The sequence below is a fragment of the Dermatophagoides pteronyssinus genome, unplaced genomic scaffold, assembly GCF_027571235.1.
Source record: "Dermatophagoides pteronyssinus isolate colony J.1.1.1.1 unplaced genomic scaffold, Derpt_VIB-CSIC_2022.12 sq0005, whole genome shotgun sequence".
In the NCBI taxonomy this organism is placed as follows: Eukaryota; Metazoa; Arthropoda; class Arachnida; order Sarcoptiformes; family Pyroglyphidae; genus Dermatophagoides; species Dermatophagoides pteronyssinus.
Genome location: NW_027461529.1, coordinates 1,509,642 through 1,522,799, shown reverse-complemented (window position 1 = coordinate 1,522,799; position 13,158 = coordinate 1,509,642). Strand labels below are relative to the sequence as shown.

The 13,158-nt window shown below is 27.4% G+C and overlaps 3 protein-coding genes across 5 annotated transcripts; 2 read left to right on the top strand and 1 right to left on the bottom strand.

Annotated features, from left to right (window-relative positions):
• Positions 1-35: 35 nt before the first annotated feature.
• Positions 36-6,435, top strand: disp (RND transporter family member dispatched). Its single transcript, XM_027339289.2, has 6 exons — positions 36-586; positions 649-2,054; positions 2,127-2,364; positions 2,430-3,777; positions 3,836-4,024; positions 4,091-6,435. Exons 1-6 carry the CDS (start codon positions 561-563, stop codon positions 4,379-4,381), a joined length of 3,498 nt encoding a protein of 1,165 aa, XP_027195090.1. The 5' UTR covers positions 36-560; the 3' UTR covers positions 4,382-6,435.
• cn (Kynurenine 3-monooxygenase cn) lies at positions 4,377-8,303 on the bottom strand. Of its 2 annotated transcripts, none has more exons than XM_075820068.1 (5): positions 7,849-8,303; positions 6,261-6,435; positions 6,136-6,180; positions 5,253-6,040; positions 4,377-5,164 (listed from the first exon to the last, which is right to left on the bottom strand). In XM_075820068.1, the coding sequence occupies exons 2-5, from the start codon at positions 6,429-6,431 to the stop codon at positions 4,600-4,602; spliced, it is 1,569 nt and encodes a 522-aa protein (XP_075676183.1). In that variant the 5' UTR covers positions 6,432-6,435; positions 7,849-8,303; the 3' UTR covers positions 4,377-4,599. The 2 variants fall into 2 exon arrangements, with proteins under 2 accessions (XP_075676183.1, XP_075676182.1); XM_075820067.1 differs by lacking the exon at positions 7,849-8,303 and adding an exon at positions 6,803-6,840.
• Positions 8,304-9,820: 1,517 nt separating this feature from the next.
• LOC113789727 (transmembrane protein 267) lies at positions 9,821-10,787 on the top strand. Of its 2 annotated transcripts, XM_075820069.1 has the most exons (3): positions 9,821-9,903; positions 10,041-10,291; positions 10,358-10,787. In XM_075820069.1, exons 1-3 carry the CDS (start codon positions 9,828-9,830, stop codon positions 10,712-10,714), a joined length of 684 nt encoding a protein of 227 aa, XP_075676184.1. In that variant the 5' UTR covers positions 9,821-9,827; the 3' UTR covers positions 10,715-10,787. The 2 variants fall into 2 exon arrangements, with proteins under 2 accessions (XP_075676184.1, XP_027195102.2); XM_027339301.2 differs by having other exon boundaries at positions 9,821-10,291.
• The last annotated feature ends 2,371 nt before the right edge of the window (positions 10,788-13,158 follow it).

Genomic DNA, 13,158 nt, shown 5'->3' with positions numbered 1-13,158 from the left:
CAATAGAAAAAAAGTAAACAACTTGTTGGATTTTATCATTTCAATCCAAAATTATATAATTACAAACACACACGCAAACATTCGATAAAAGAAAGAATACATGCTCAACTGGTTATTTTGGTCAACCATAGTGGCGCTGTATGTATGGCCGTCGTAATATCTAAAAATTGTTATCGGTGGTTGTTCAGGTTATATACAGCCGTTGTGTTAACAATGGTGGTGTATTCCCATGCATACACACACACACAAACACATAATTCCATTCCGAATGGTATGTCAGCCATGGCCAAAAAAAAAAAATTGTTAACGTAATAATGTTGCCAATCTTGAGCCAAAGAATGTGTTTACCTTTCTTTTGTTGTTTGTAAGTGTTTTGTTTGTGTATGTCTTTCTCTCTTGTGTATACCGTTTGTCAAATCGCGTATATACCGGCTTACAATGATAGATCTTTTCGGCCATGATAATATGTGTAAAATAGTGTTTTAGTTGAAAATATCCATTTTGACATTTCAAACAAAAATGATAATCTAATTCGATCAACTATAGATATATTTTCTAAAATGACGGTCAAATTAGATAAATTATTGTAAGTTTATCCTGTTTGATATGATTTAAGTTTATTTATTCATTGATAATAATCGTTTCTAGATATTTTCGTTTGGTCCGTACTTGTCCGGTGATCGGTATTGTTACAATTTTAACAATTTGTTTTAGCCTATTCGCTTTCATTGTATATCGAGATGCATTACCAATGTTTGATGATCCGACCATTGGTTTTGAAGCTCGAAATACTGATCTATCCAATCGTATTAATACATGGCGATTATTGATCGAAAGTACATCATGGAATGGTGCACTTAGTCTATATCCAAAATCATTTATTTCCAACAATGTCAGTAATGATTTAGTAGAAGAATCAATAAACATTCGACGAACAAATGTTACCGGAAGAATTAAATCTAAGAAACAGAATCGCGATAAAATAAAGCGAAAAAATAAGGCAAAAAAAAGTAATCAACCATATGCGAATCCGTTTGAATCAAAAAATCATTATTCAAGTTCATTTTTCTGTGGGAAAATTGTCGGCGATTATGTTCAAATTGTCGTCGAAACTAATGACGGTACTAATTTATTGGATTTAAAATCAATTAAAAATCTCTGCCTACTTGACCAACGTATGTTACGTATGGAAAATGATAAAGAACAAAAATTTTCGCTCAACAATTCTACGATATTTAATGAATATTGTGAATCAAAAAACTTTGATAAATGTTGTCCAAGTTGGTCGATAGCCAATTTTATATTGATTTTTGTCAACAAAACTAATTGTGATGACCTTATCGATGAAGATTTGGAAAAATTTGTCAAACATTTAGATGTTTGTTCAGCATTCTATGCTGGACATTACCTAAATGAAGATTGTTCAATTGAAGAACCTTGTCCAAATACACCACCCGAATGTTTTCAACATGAAAATCTTGTGTTCAATGTATTTCATTATCTTGTAGATTATCGTTTCATGAATATGGACCGTAAGATTCTAAATCCTAATCAATTGATTGAAACATCAAACAATGATTCCGCCACTACATTTCCATTATTGAGATCAACAAGTATTATATTGCCTATTGCAAAAAGCAGTAAATTAATGGCCTATTATGAAAACATAACGAAAAGTTTAAAGACATTTTCTCATTCATTGATGAAAAATAATGATCCATTTTCGGCATTGAATCTAATTCAATTGTTTCGGCCATCATCTTCATCAGCATCAAATGATTTATCATTCGGTAATGTTGCTGTAGTTGCTGCTGATATGGGATTGAAATATACATTATTCAATAAATCACTTATTTCGGATTTATTGTTACCTTCGTTAGCTGGCCTAATCATCATGATTTCATTATTAATATTTACTCGATCGACATTATTAACTGTGATGACTTTACTCACTAATTTAGCATCACTTTCAACTGCTTATTTCATCTATACATTTGTGTTTAATATCAATTTTTTTCCATTTCTAAATTTATTATCATTGATCATTCTTGTCGGTAAGCGTTATAATATGGATTTTGGATTTGATGTTTATCAGATTTTTTTCATACCTTTTTTTTATAATATAGCTATTGGATCAGATAATGCTTTGATCTATTGTAAAACATGGTCTTGTGCATCGCATCATCGAAGTAGTCGTGGTGGTACAAATTCGTTAATAACTCGCCGTCTTACACCAAATTACGAAACCGAACTAAGCCAAATATTAAATCATGTATTAATGTCATCGTTTTGTGCAAGTTTCACAACATGCGGTGCTTTTTTTGCCGGATATTTTTCCGATATTACTTCATTAAAATGTTTCAGGTTTGATCAATTTTTATTTTATTTCTTACTATTCTTTACTATATTTTATTCATTTTGTTTTGTAGTATTTTCTCTGGATTAGCGATAATTACGAATTTTTTCATCACAGCTATTGTTTTTCCATCGGCTATTGTTATTTCCGATCGTATCATTGAAATTCAACAAATATTTATCGACAAATATTGTTCATTTAAATTGATCGAAAAATTTCATTGGCCTGATTGTTTAAAATTTATATTTGATAAAATTATCTTGAAACTTATCTTCAATTATTATTATCTATTGACATTCATACTCACTTTGATCTCAATCTTATCGGCTGTTGTCGTAATTTATGAACCAGGATTACAACTTCCCACCAGTCAAGAATTTCAAATTTTCTATTCTAATCATCTATTTGAACGTTATGATTTTGAATATCGTAACATGTTCTGGTTTTCTCGTATTGATACCAAAGTTAAAACTGCCGATTTTGTTTCATCTGAATATTCTGATAATCAAAAACAACAAACAGGTTTGACACAATCTAATTTTGTCTTACCTATACGAGTTGTATTTGGCATTCTACCCGAAGATAATGGAAATTTTTTAGATCCTTTTGATCGAGGTAAATTAATATTCGATGAAAATTTTAACATTTCTTCGCAACGTTCACAAGTTTGGTTATTGGAATTTTGTCGCGAATTACGTTCACAACCATTTTACAAACCAACACTTGGTCCATTATTAACCAATTGTTTTATCGAAACATTACAATCTTGGATGTTGAAACGAAAATGTTCGGAAATTGTTGGCAACGATATTATAGATCATTTTCCATGCTGTGAAATGACAAAATTTCCTTATGAACCATATGTATTCAATTATTGTTCAGCTGAATTAATTGATCGTTTACATCGTACACCAAATTTTATATTTAATACACATCAAGCTGGACCACGTTTTGATGTCAAAACTGGTTCATTCAAAGCATTAGTCATTGAATATGATTCTATATTTGATGGATTCTCAACCTCATTCGAAACGATTGATCATGTATGGAAAGAATTGAATACCTGGGTAGAGGAACGATTAGATATGGCACCCGAAGAGCTTAAAAGCGGTTGGTTTATCACAAATAATATGGAATTCTATGCTCTGCAACATTCATTATCAACCGGTGTGATCAAATCATTATTTATATCCGTATTATTTGCATTCATTACATTAGTATTTACCACAATGCATTTACGTCTCAGTATTGTTTCAATCATAACAATTACTTTCATCATATTTTCATCGATAGCAACTTTAGTTTTACTTGGATGGAAATTGAATATAATCGAAAGTATAGTCATTTCTTTAACGATCGGTCTTTCCATCGATGCTACCCTTCACTATACGATTGCCTACAAAATGCTTACCAAATTTCAGGTATCAAATCTTATTCATATTGATGAAAAAAAATCATTCAAATTTAAATTTGTTATAGGATAATCGATTACTTGGAATTCAGATGACCGTTGCAAGGATTGGTAGCCCTGTTGCTATGGGATCGATCACAACATTTATAGCTGGAGCAATCATGCTTTTATCAAACGTTTTAGCTTATATACAAATTGGTACATTTTTGATGGTCATATCATTTTTTAGTTTTATATTTTCTACATTATTTCATATGGTTAGTAATTTTGTTTTAAATACCATATCATCAATTAAATATCTTTTAATTTTCTCTCTTCCATAGAGTTTACTTATCATATTTGGTTGTACGAAATCTGTAACCGGATCGAATTGTTTATCATTTGATTCATTTCGAAAATGGATCCGTAAACAAAAAGTTTCATCAAATACTAATCAGATATCATTGGTATCAAAAAATTTTAAACAATCATCAACAACAAACAATTATGATCATGTTAATAACAATAATAATAGTAACAGTATAAATAATTTATATGTTACTGAATTATCTTCAACAACCACTTTACCACGTTCAAGTATAAACAGTGTTTGTTTACGTGTAACATCAATTTGATTCTTTTTTCACACCATCCCTCCCCCCATTTATTTTAAATTTTATCCGAAAAAAATGAAAATAAAAAAATATGAATTTTAAAAAAATGTTGATGTTGTTGATAAAATATATTTGGTCACATTGAAATTTCGGATGATCCGATTTCAATGAAAATCATTCCAACAACAACAAAAAAAAAAATGAAAAAAAAACTTTAAAAATATAGCAAAAAAATTATATTAATTTGGTCTTGTTTTCAATGTTGGATTACTGTCAAATAATTTGGCTGCTATCAAAAACATCAATAAACCAAATAAAATGAGAAAAAATTTCAAAATTCGATCAATCATTTCATCTTGCCAACGTTTATCCTGTATACAACGATGATATGGTGTACGTGAAAATGTGACCATCGAATACAAAGGTGTCCAAATTGTTGGAAATAAACGATGCATCAAATTATCAAATGTTTTACGTATAATAAACGATCGTTTGTTAACTAAATCACGCATTTCAACATAATTGTACATGGCTAAATCAATAATAGCATGACAATTATCAACACGTTTTTCAGTAAAAATATCCAACACTGAATCTAGTTTATCATTTCCATGTTTATCAAGCAGTTCATCAAGTACAATACAATCTTCAAAGCCGCAATTCATTCCTTGTCCATAAAATGGCACCATTGCATGTGCAGCGTCACCCATTAGTAAAACTTTGTCTTCATAATTATATGGTTTGCATTTTATCGAAATTAATGGCGATGGTTTTGTGCTGAAAAATGTTTGAATCAAACCATCTCTAATGAATAAACGAAAAGAAAGAAAAAAAACCAAATAAACAATTATTATTACAGATAATGGTTGAAATCCTGTTTACGGTTGCTTACTTGGTCAGCAATGGAATCGAATCGGGAAAATTTTTCTGAAAAAAATTCAATAATTTTGTTTGATCGGTGAGCTCTTCAAATATTTTGAATTGCATAAACAATGTTACGGTGAATGATCGATCAAGATTTGGTAAGGCGATCATCATAAAATCGCCTCGAGGCCAAATGTGCAGATGATTTGGTTCCATTGCATAGTCACCTGATTTAGTGGGAGGTATACACAATTCGAGGTAACCATGTTCAATATATTTTTGGCTATAATCCAACAATAACAACTTAATCATATGACGTCTGACAGCCGAATAGGCACCATCACACCCCAATATAATGTCCGAATAGCTTTCTACCTGTTTTGGATGATGAGGTGATTGTTGTTTTTCATGTTTGTCATTGAAAATGTTATCGTCAATATTAATATCATTGTCAATCATTGCTTGAAATGTAAGATGTCCTTGTTTGAGATTAGCTTGTAATAATTTATGATCAAAATGTATATGAACATTTTCATATTTTTCCGCTTTGCTTAATAATAATTCATTTAAAAATCTTCGACTAACCGATAATATATATTGATCGGGTCTTGTACCATATGGTATTATACGTTTACGGCCATTTAGATCGTGTATCATACGTGAATACATTTTTATTGAATATTTTTCAATAATTTCTTTCTCTAAACCTAATGAACGTAATGCACTTCTTCCTCTTTCCGATAGAGCCAGATTTATTGATTTTCCAACAACATGTTCAGATTTACGTGGATCATTACGCATTTCATAAAGATCCACCTGATCATTTAATTAAGAAAATAAAAATAAAAATAAAATGTTGACAAAAATTTGTGCGAAAAAAAAAACGAATAACATATGACACAACAACTTACCTGATAACCGCGTTTTGCTAAAAAACATGAAATCATTGATCCAACCTTAATGTATTTATTGTTTAATGAATAATTATTTTGTTAATATTGATTTTTTTTTTAAATAAATATAATTCAATACATACCAGGCCACCTCCTACAACAGCAACACGTACATGATTTTTATGCCATCCATTTTGATGATGATGATGATGATTTTGATCAACAATTTTTTTACCATTAATTTTTAATTCATAATGATTATTATTATCGTTATTATTATTATTATTAAGAATATATTCATTTTCTGGAAACATGATGCTAATTCAAAAATCAAAATCAACGAATAAAATATTAATTATTATTATTATTTCTTTTAAAAGTAAATGGAAATTATTTATGTCAAATATATGAAATAAAAGTGCATGAATGAATGAAAAAAAATATATTAATCTGAATTATGTAATCGTATTGATGTGAATTCTAATGAATATTAATATATCATACATTTTAATTGAAACTATGTTTTTTTTCTCTCAGCAATATTAACATAATTCTCTCTTTCTACATTTTCAATTATTGATATATTCTTGTTTTCAATTTGTCAAAAAAAAAATCTATAATTAGAAACTTTTATTGGTTGTTTTTTTTTCATTCTTAGCATTGTATATCATTCATTCATACATACATGCATAATAAATACATTTCCATATTGAAATATATTCAACAACAAAAAAAAACAGTCATTAAATAAACAAAATAATAGTAATTAATAATAAGGATATACCAATAATAATGATTTTTTTTTCAATGATAAAAAATAAGTTTTTTTTAGCAGCTGATTAATCAATTTGTATCGATAATAATGATTATTAAAGTGATATTTTTCAAATGATTTTTGACTTAAAAGTTCAAGAACATTGATTTTAAGGAGAGAAAAAAAAGGTATCTCCTAATTTTTCTCTGTTAAGTTAGTTTGTTTTTTCTCGATGTATTTTTTTTGAATGTTGGATTTTTTTTTTGATAAAGATATGGATTTTTGTTTCTTGGTTAGTCGACAATATCATCATTATCATTATCGATGATGATTGGCGTGATCTGTTTTTTTTCCACTGTTCAATAAAAATTTTGATTCCTTGTTGTTTGTTTGTTTTATTTTATTTTTTTTTTTCGTATGATGCACTTGGAGAAAAAACAAAATCATTTCAATTCCTTTGAAAAATGATTGATGATTTTTTTTTTGCAATTCAGCATCAACAACAACAACTACCCATACACATATCAACTGGTCCATTGGTTTGAAATCTTATCAATAAATAAAAATTACAGTATTTTCATTTTTTTTCTCTCTCTCTCTCTTGTATCGTTGTTGCTATGTGAAAAACAAATGAAGAAAAGAAAAGAAAGAATTGATGATTTTTTTATTCAAAATTTCTGTTTTTCCCCCACATACAGAATGAATTTATAACAATTTAGATGATAGAATTAAGAAAACACCTGATGTTTTTCCGTAATCATATATGAAAAAAATGGGAATTTTTTGTGAAAAATTTAAATTATTCAATATGATAATCATCATGGTAATAAACTAAAGTAATAAAGTTTTTAAAATAAATGATCAAATGTATAAGATAAAATTCCTGAGGTAAGCCCTAAAATCTAACGAAATAACATAAGTGATTCAGAAGAATTCAATTTTAAGATTTTTGAATTACAAAAAAAAATCAAACTTACCCAAATAGAATCGAAAATTATATAATAAAAATTTGAATATTGATCACACACAGACACACACGAACAGATTGATTTAAATTAGATTTGTTGTTATTGTTGTTTTGTTTTGTTTTGTTTAAAAAAAAATTCCGGATACAAATGAAAAAAAATTAGAGACAAAACAAAACCGAAAGAAAAAATATTTTAAATCAAATTATCAATTAATATGATTATTATGATCGATCAAGTTATTGATTGTTATTACCATCTGAATGGGAAAAAAATAATGATGTTTATAACATTTGAAATGATGTCTTTTTATATATTTCATTACATTTGTCCACAATAATATAACATTCAATATATTGAATAATCTTGTCCTGGACGATGGTGATGACAACCTACTAACTTAACCACAACCTACCATCCATTATTATTATTATCGTTGAATGATTGCCTTTAAACGATACATACCCACACTTAAAGAAAGAAAGAGAGAGAGAGAGAGAGAGAGAAACATAAACACTGAAGTGATATACAGTTAGAATGTATTGATCAAAGTTGGAAAAAAAATTATTTGTATTTGTGTGGATCATGAATATCATGAGATTTTCTTAAGACATACACACACACACTGACATTTGGAAAGTTAGTAGATTCATTTAAGAAAAAAATTACATATCCTATACATTGTTACGAGAACTTTGTTTTTATTATTTAGATTAGTTATTATTTTTTCTTGTTAGAAAAAAAAATCTTTATTGGTCAAACCAATTCATGACTTATGTCTTTCTGTTGAAATTTGATGGATCAATTGTTCAAAATTTGAACTTGAAAAAAAATTGAAACTGTAAAATTGTCATCCATATTGAATTTGACTTATAATACAAATGGCATTGGAATGACATTTAAAAAATAAAAATATATCCATTTTTATTTTTTAAATAAGACAGAGGAAAAAAATGGATTTTGGACCCATATCTTTCAAAATTCATATCCGTTTATATGATGATGATGATGATGATGATTTTCACGTGGACATCAAATATATATTGAATGATGATATGAAGGACAAATATAAATATGAAAAAAAAAGAGAACGAGAAATCCCATTATTAATTATCAATTGTTGATGGAATGTACACTGTGAAAGAGAAAGAGAGAGAGAGAGAGAGAGAGAGAGAGAGAGAGAGAGAGAGAGAGAGAGAGAGAGAGAGAGAGAGAGAGAGAGAGAAGAAACTGATCAAATGAATAATGACAACGACGACAACAACAACAATAAAAAAAAATATGGCGTGAATGAATCAAATTGATTTGATTTGGGCAAACATATGAAATCTGAGACAACAAAAATTCGAATATCCTCATAAATTGATTGATGATCAATATCAAAATTAATTGATCAATTTGATCAATATAATCGTATCGATTATTATGAATGGCCAATATTATTCATCATGTGTTTGATTTTTGTTGTTGTTGTTGTTATTGGAAATCTTACAATGGTCATTTCCGTTTAGTTGAAAATACTTTTCAGTATTTCTTGTTATTTAAGATATAGTTGTAAAGTTTTTTTTTTCATGTTCAAATCGATTGATTTATTGATGATTGATCGTAAATAAATTTTTGTTTTCTTCTTACGACAACAACAACAACAACAACAACAGATTTGACCAAGAAAACGTGATATACTAATCATAGATCAATGTACAAAAACAGAAAAAAAACAAAAATGGCGAAAAAAAAATCTATTACGACTACCTAAGTCCCTTTATAATTTTAATCAATATCACCAAATCAAACATAATCATCAGCCAATGTGAATTTTTTTTTTTTTTTTTTTGATTTCATAATTTTAATCGATCAAATATTATTTGATCGATCGAAAGATTAATTTTATTTTCTTGATTTCTGATGATTGATTATTGATTGAACCAAAAAAAATGATGAAAAATTATTCAATGACATTGAATGAAATTGATCAATATAAGACAATTTTGATGGATATCAAGTTTTTTTCAGTTAATAAATTCGAAGATAGATGGAGACAGAAAATGTGTTATTTATTTCGAACATGTGAGCGATTTTGGTGTATTGTAAATTCCAAAAACAAAAAATCTGAATTGTTATCGGCTGCCATAAATTTATGGCTTTAATAATTAAATTATGCTATCTATGTCTTTATTTGTTAATAATATTTTTCTCATTACTAGGTGATTATATTATTGCTTTACCAAGACCAAATACATTGATTATGTATTTGGTTGCCATAGCTGATACATTGATACATGGTTTACATGCATTTCTTACCTGGTTTATGTTAATACTCTTAAAGATTCGTACAAGTCATTCATTATATTTCTGTGATACGAAATTAATCGTTTATGACATTCTTACCTCTTCGATCATTTCGATATTAATCGATTTTGATCATGTGATTGTCGCTAAATCTTTTTCCATTCATGTAAGTATGATTTTTTGTTTTTTGTTTTGAAAAAAGCTAAAATTCTGTTTGTTTTTTTTTCTCAAGAATATTCATCAATTAACTGGACGACCATTTCTGCACAATACAGCAGCATTATTGATCATATCATTATTGTTAATTCATTCGCCCATTGTAAATGACGATCAACAAACAATTTCTTATTATAATCGTTTTGGTTGGTTATTACTCAATGCTACGATAGCACATCATATTCGTGATGGTTTACGACATGGCCTTTATCTTTATCCATTTCCATCAACAAATCCAATATCTTTGGTCCTTTGTTTTATGATTTTTTTTCTACTTCCAATTATTATTCATTTGTATAGCCAATGTATTAATGTTGATTTTGGTTATTTAAGCCATTCATCATCAAGAATGATGCGAGAAATTTCTGTTTAAGTTATTAATTTTTTTTATTCAAAAATTTCAATGTTGTGATGATCAAATAAATCTATCTATAGTTTTTTTCGTACTTTTATTTTCAATATAATTTATATGAGATTTGGAAATGGTTTGATCCAATATCGACAGATGGTGTTGTATGGATTTTTTTTTCAAATATTTTGAATTTTACATTATAAACTTCCATCCCATATTTCATACATGTATAGATATTATTATCGCGATAAAAAATGACATAACATTCAAAAAAAAAGAACATTTGTATCTCATTATCATCATTAATATCGGTATCGTTCGAATAGTTGGAAAAGAAAAACAAACAAAAAAGGTCAATAATTTTTGTTTGTTTGTTTGTCGGTGACCTTTTTTTTCCCTTATTCCCTGATTCCAATTTGCTATTTAAATGTTAATCATAATCAATGATGATGATGGTGCTATTAATGTTGATTATGTCAAATTAAATCTATAATACAATATGCGCTTACATATTATGCATAATTTACAAATGGCAACGTAGATGATCAAATGTCACATCTTATAATGGAATGAAATGAACAAAATAAAAAAAAATGGAAAAAATGAAGGGGATATTTAATGCGTATGGAAGAGCCGAAATAAAATATGAGAAGTAATATGCATTTGTTGTTGTTTGTAACGTAGGGAAAAAAACACTTAACGAATCCATATGGTAAATCTATACTTTATCGAATCAATATTCTATAATAACAATTGTTATCAACGAAACATAATAATAATAATAATAAGCTTAGGCAAATAATATTATCGGTGAATAAACCTTAAATTATTATTATTATGTAAGTTTCGTTGTTCATTTTGTGTTTGTTATATACATACAATCTGTCGCAAACATTACATTTCAAACATCCATCATCAAACAATTAGTATGATTTTTTTTCTAATTTCTCCTTTCATTGATTCATTTCATAAATATATTTTTAGTATATTCCATTTGTATTTTATTTGGTTGGGGTTTTTAGATTGGATTTTTTTTTGCCTACAATAAAATTGAATGATATACTTTTGATCATCAAGATTGTCAAGAGCCATATACAATCGATTATGAACAAAAAAAGACTGATTCGGAAATTTACCCAAGAGTAAAACAACAACAACAACAAAAAATCATATCTGTTATTTTATAATAATTTTATATTCAAACATTTTTTTTCCATCATTACCCTTGGTTTCTCAGGAGATTAACAAATTAATTAATTAATTTAAAAAAAATTGATCGCTTTGAGTATTGAAAAACAAGCGACATTCAATCATAATATTCGTTGTTTTTGTTGTTGTTGTTGTTGTTCACTGGAACCTAAAAAAAACGAACAAATCAACAACAACAACAAATAATTCAAATAACAAATAATTTCTTTTTTTCCTCATCACATTACTTTAGGCAATAGGAAACAAGAAAGAAAATCTTTTGATTATTATTATTATCAAAACAATCCAATCAATCAATCGATCATTCATATCAATCAATCAAATTTTTTTTTTGAATTTTTGATATATCGATCATCGAATCAAAAAAGAAAAACTAAAATAAATGAGAATTTGATTAGACATTAATCGATTGAATCGAGTTTGAACATTTAGTTTTTTCTTGTATACAACAACAACAACAGCAACAACATTTGATATTCATCACTTCTAGTTGATTCTTTTTTTGTTGAAAATTAGCGCACATTGTGTATTTTTTCACATCATCATTTTCTTATTTTGGAATTTGTTGTTCTTGTTGTTGTTAAGATTATATGAAATGACCTGATCACCTGTCGTTATATTTTTAAAAAGAAAATCTTCGTCACCTGTTTTCTTTTGATCTTTTCTCATAGAATACTGTATAGATGGGTGTCATAGGTCACAAACCTATGTCATTATAATGATGTTAAAGACCGCTTGTGGTGTATTTTCTTTTGCCAAAACTACCTTTGTCTTTTTTTTTCTCTCTCTCTCTTTTTCGGATTCCATTCATCAAACAAATCATCTTTTTTTTATAAGAAAATATTTTTTATAAAAAATATGTTTCAGAATTTCAAATATTTTGGTTTTAATAGAAAAAAATTTGAAAAATTTTTCAAATTTTCTTTTTTCTTTAAATCCATCCATTTCATTGATTTATTTAAAAAAAAATTTTCCATTATAATTTAATCACTGAAAAATACCACACACATATGATAAAATGATGAAGAAATAGAAAATGAATTAGAAATTCAAATCTAAATGGAACTTTAATAGCTTTTTGTCCGATTTTTCTTTTTCAATCTTCAGCTTTCCACCTACAGTGTGGATCTGTATACGATTTTTTTTTATTTTGGATGGGCAAATGGATCAATCATCATTATTATCATCACCATATATATTAGCGTTGGTGTATGTTTTAAAGAAAAATTTTAACACAAAAAAAAATTTTGTTTTTT

Coding starts and splice junctions, on each gene's coding strand:
- disp (XM_027339289.2), top strand. CDS start 561: ATGACGGTCAAATTAGATAAATTATT. Junction 3,778..3,835: donor AAATGCTTACCAAATTTCAG/GTATCAAATCTT, acceptor AATTTGTTATAG/GATAATCGATTACTTGGAAT. Junction 4,025..4,090: donor TTTCTACATTATTTCATATG/GTTAGTAATTTT, acceptor TCTCTTCCATAG/AGTTTACTTATCATATTTGG.
- cn (XM_075820067.1), bottom strand. CDS start 6,825: ATGGAAATGTATTTATTATGCAT. Junction 6,041..6,135: donor TAGCAAAACGCGGTTATCAG/GTAAGTTGTTGT, acceptor TTAAATGATCAG/GTGGATCTTTATGAAATGCG. Junction 5,165..5,252: donor TCGATTCCATTGCTGACCAA/GTAAGCAACCGT, acceptor TTTATTCATTAG/AGATGGTTTGATTCAAACAT.
- LOC113789727 (XM_075820069.1), top strand. CDS start 9,828: ATGGATATCAAGTTTTTTTCAGTTAATAAATTCGAAGATAGATGGAGA. Junction 9,904..10,040: donor GTGTTATTTATTTCGAACAT/GTGAGCGATTTT, acceptor TCTCATTACTAG/GTGATTATATTATTGCTTTA. Junction 10,292..10,357: donor CTAAATCTTTTTCCATTCAT/GTAAGTATGATT, acceptor TTTTTTCTCAAG/AATATTCATCAATTAACTGG.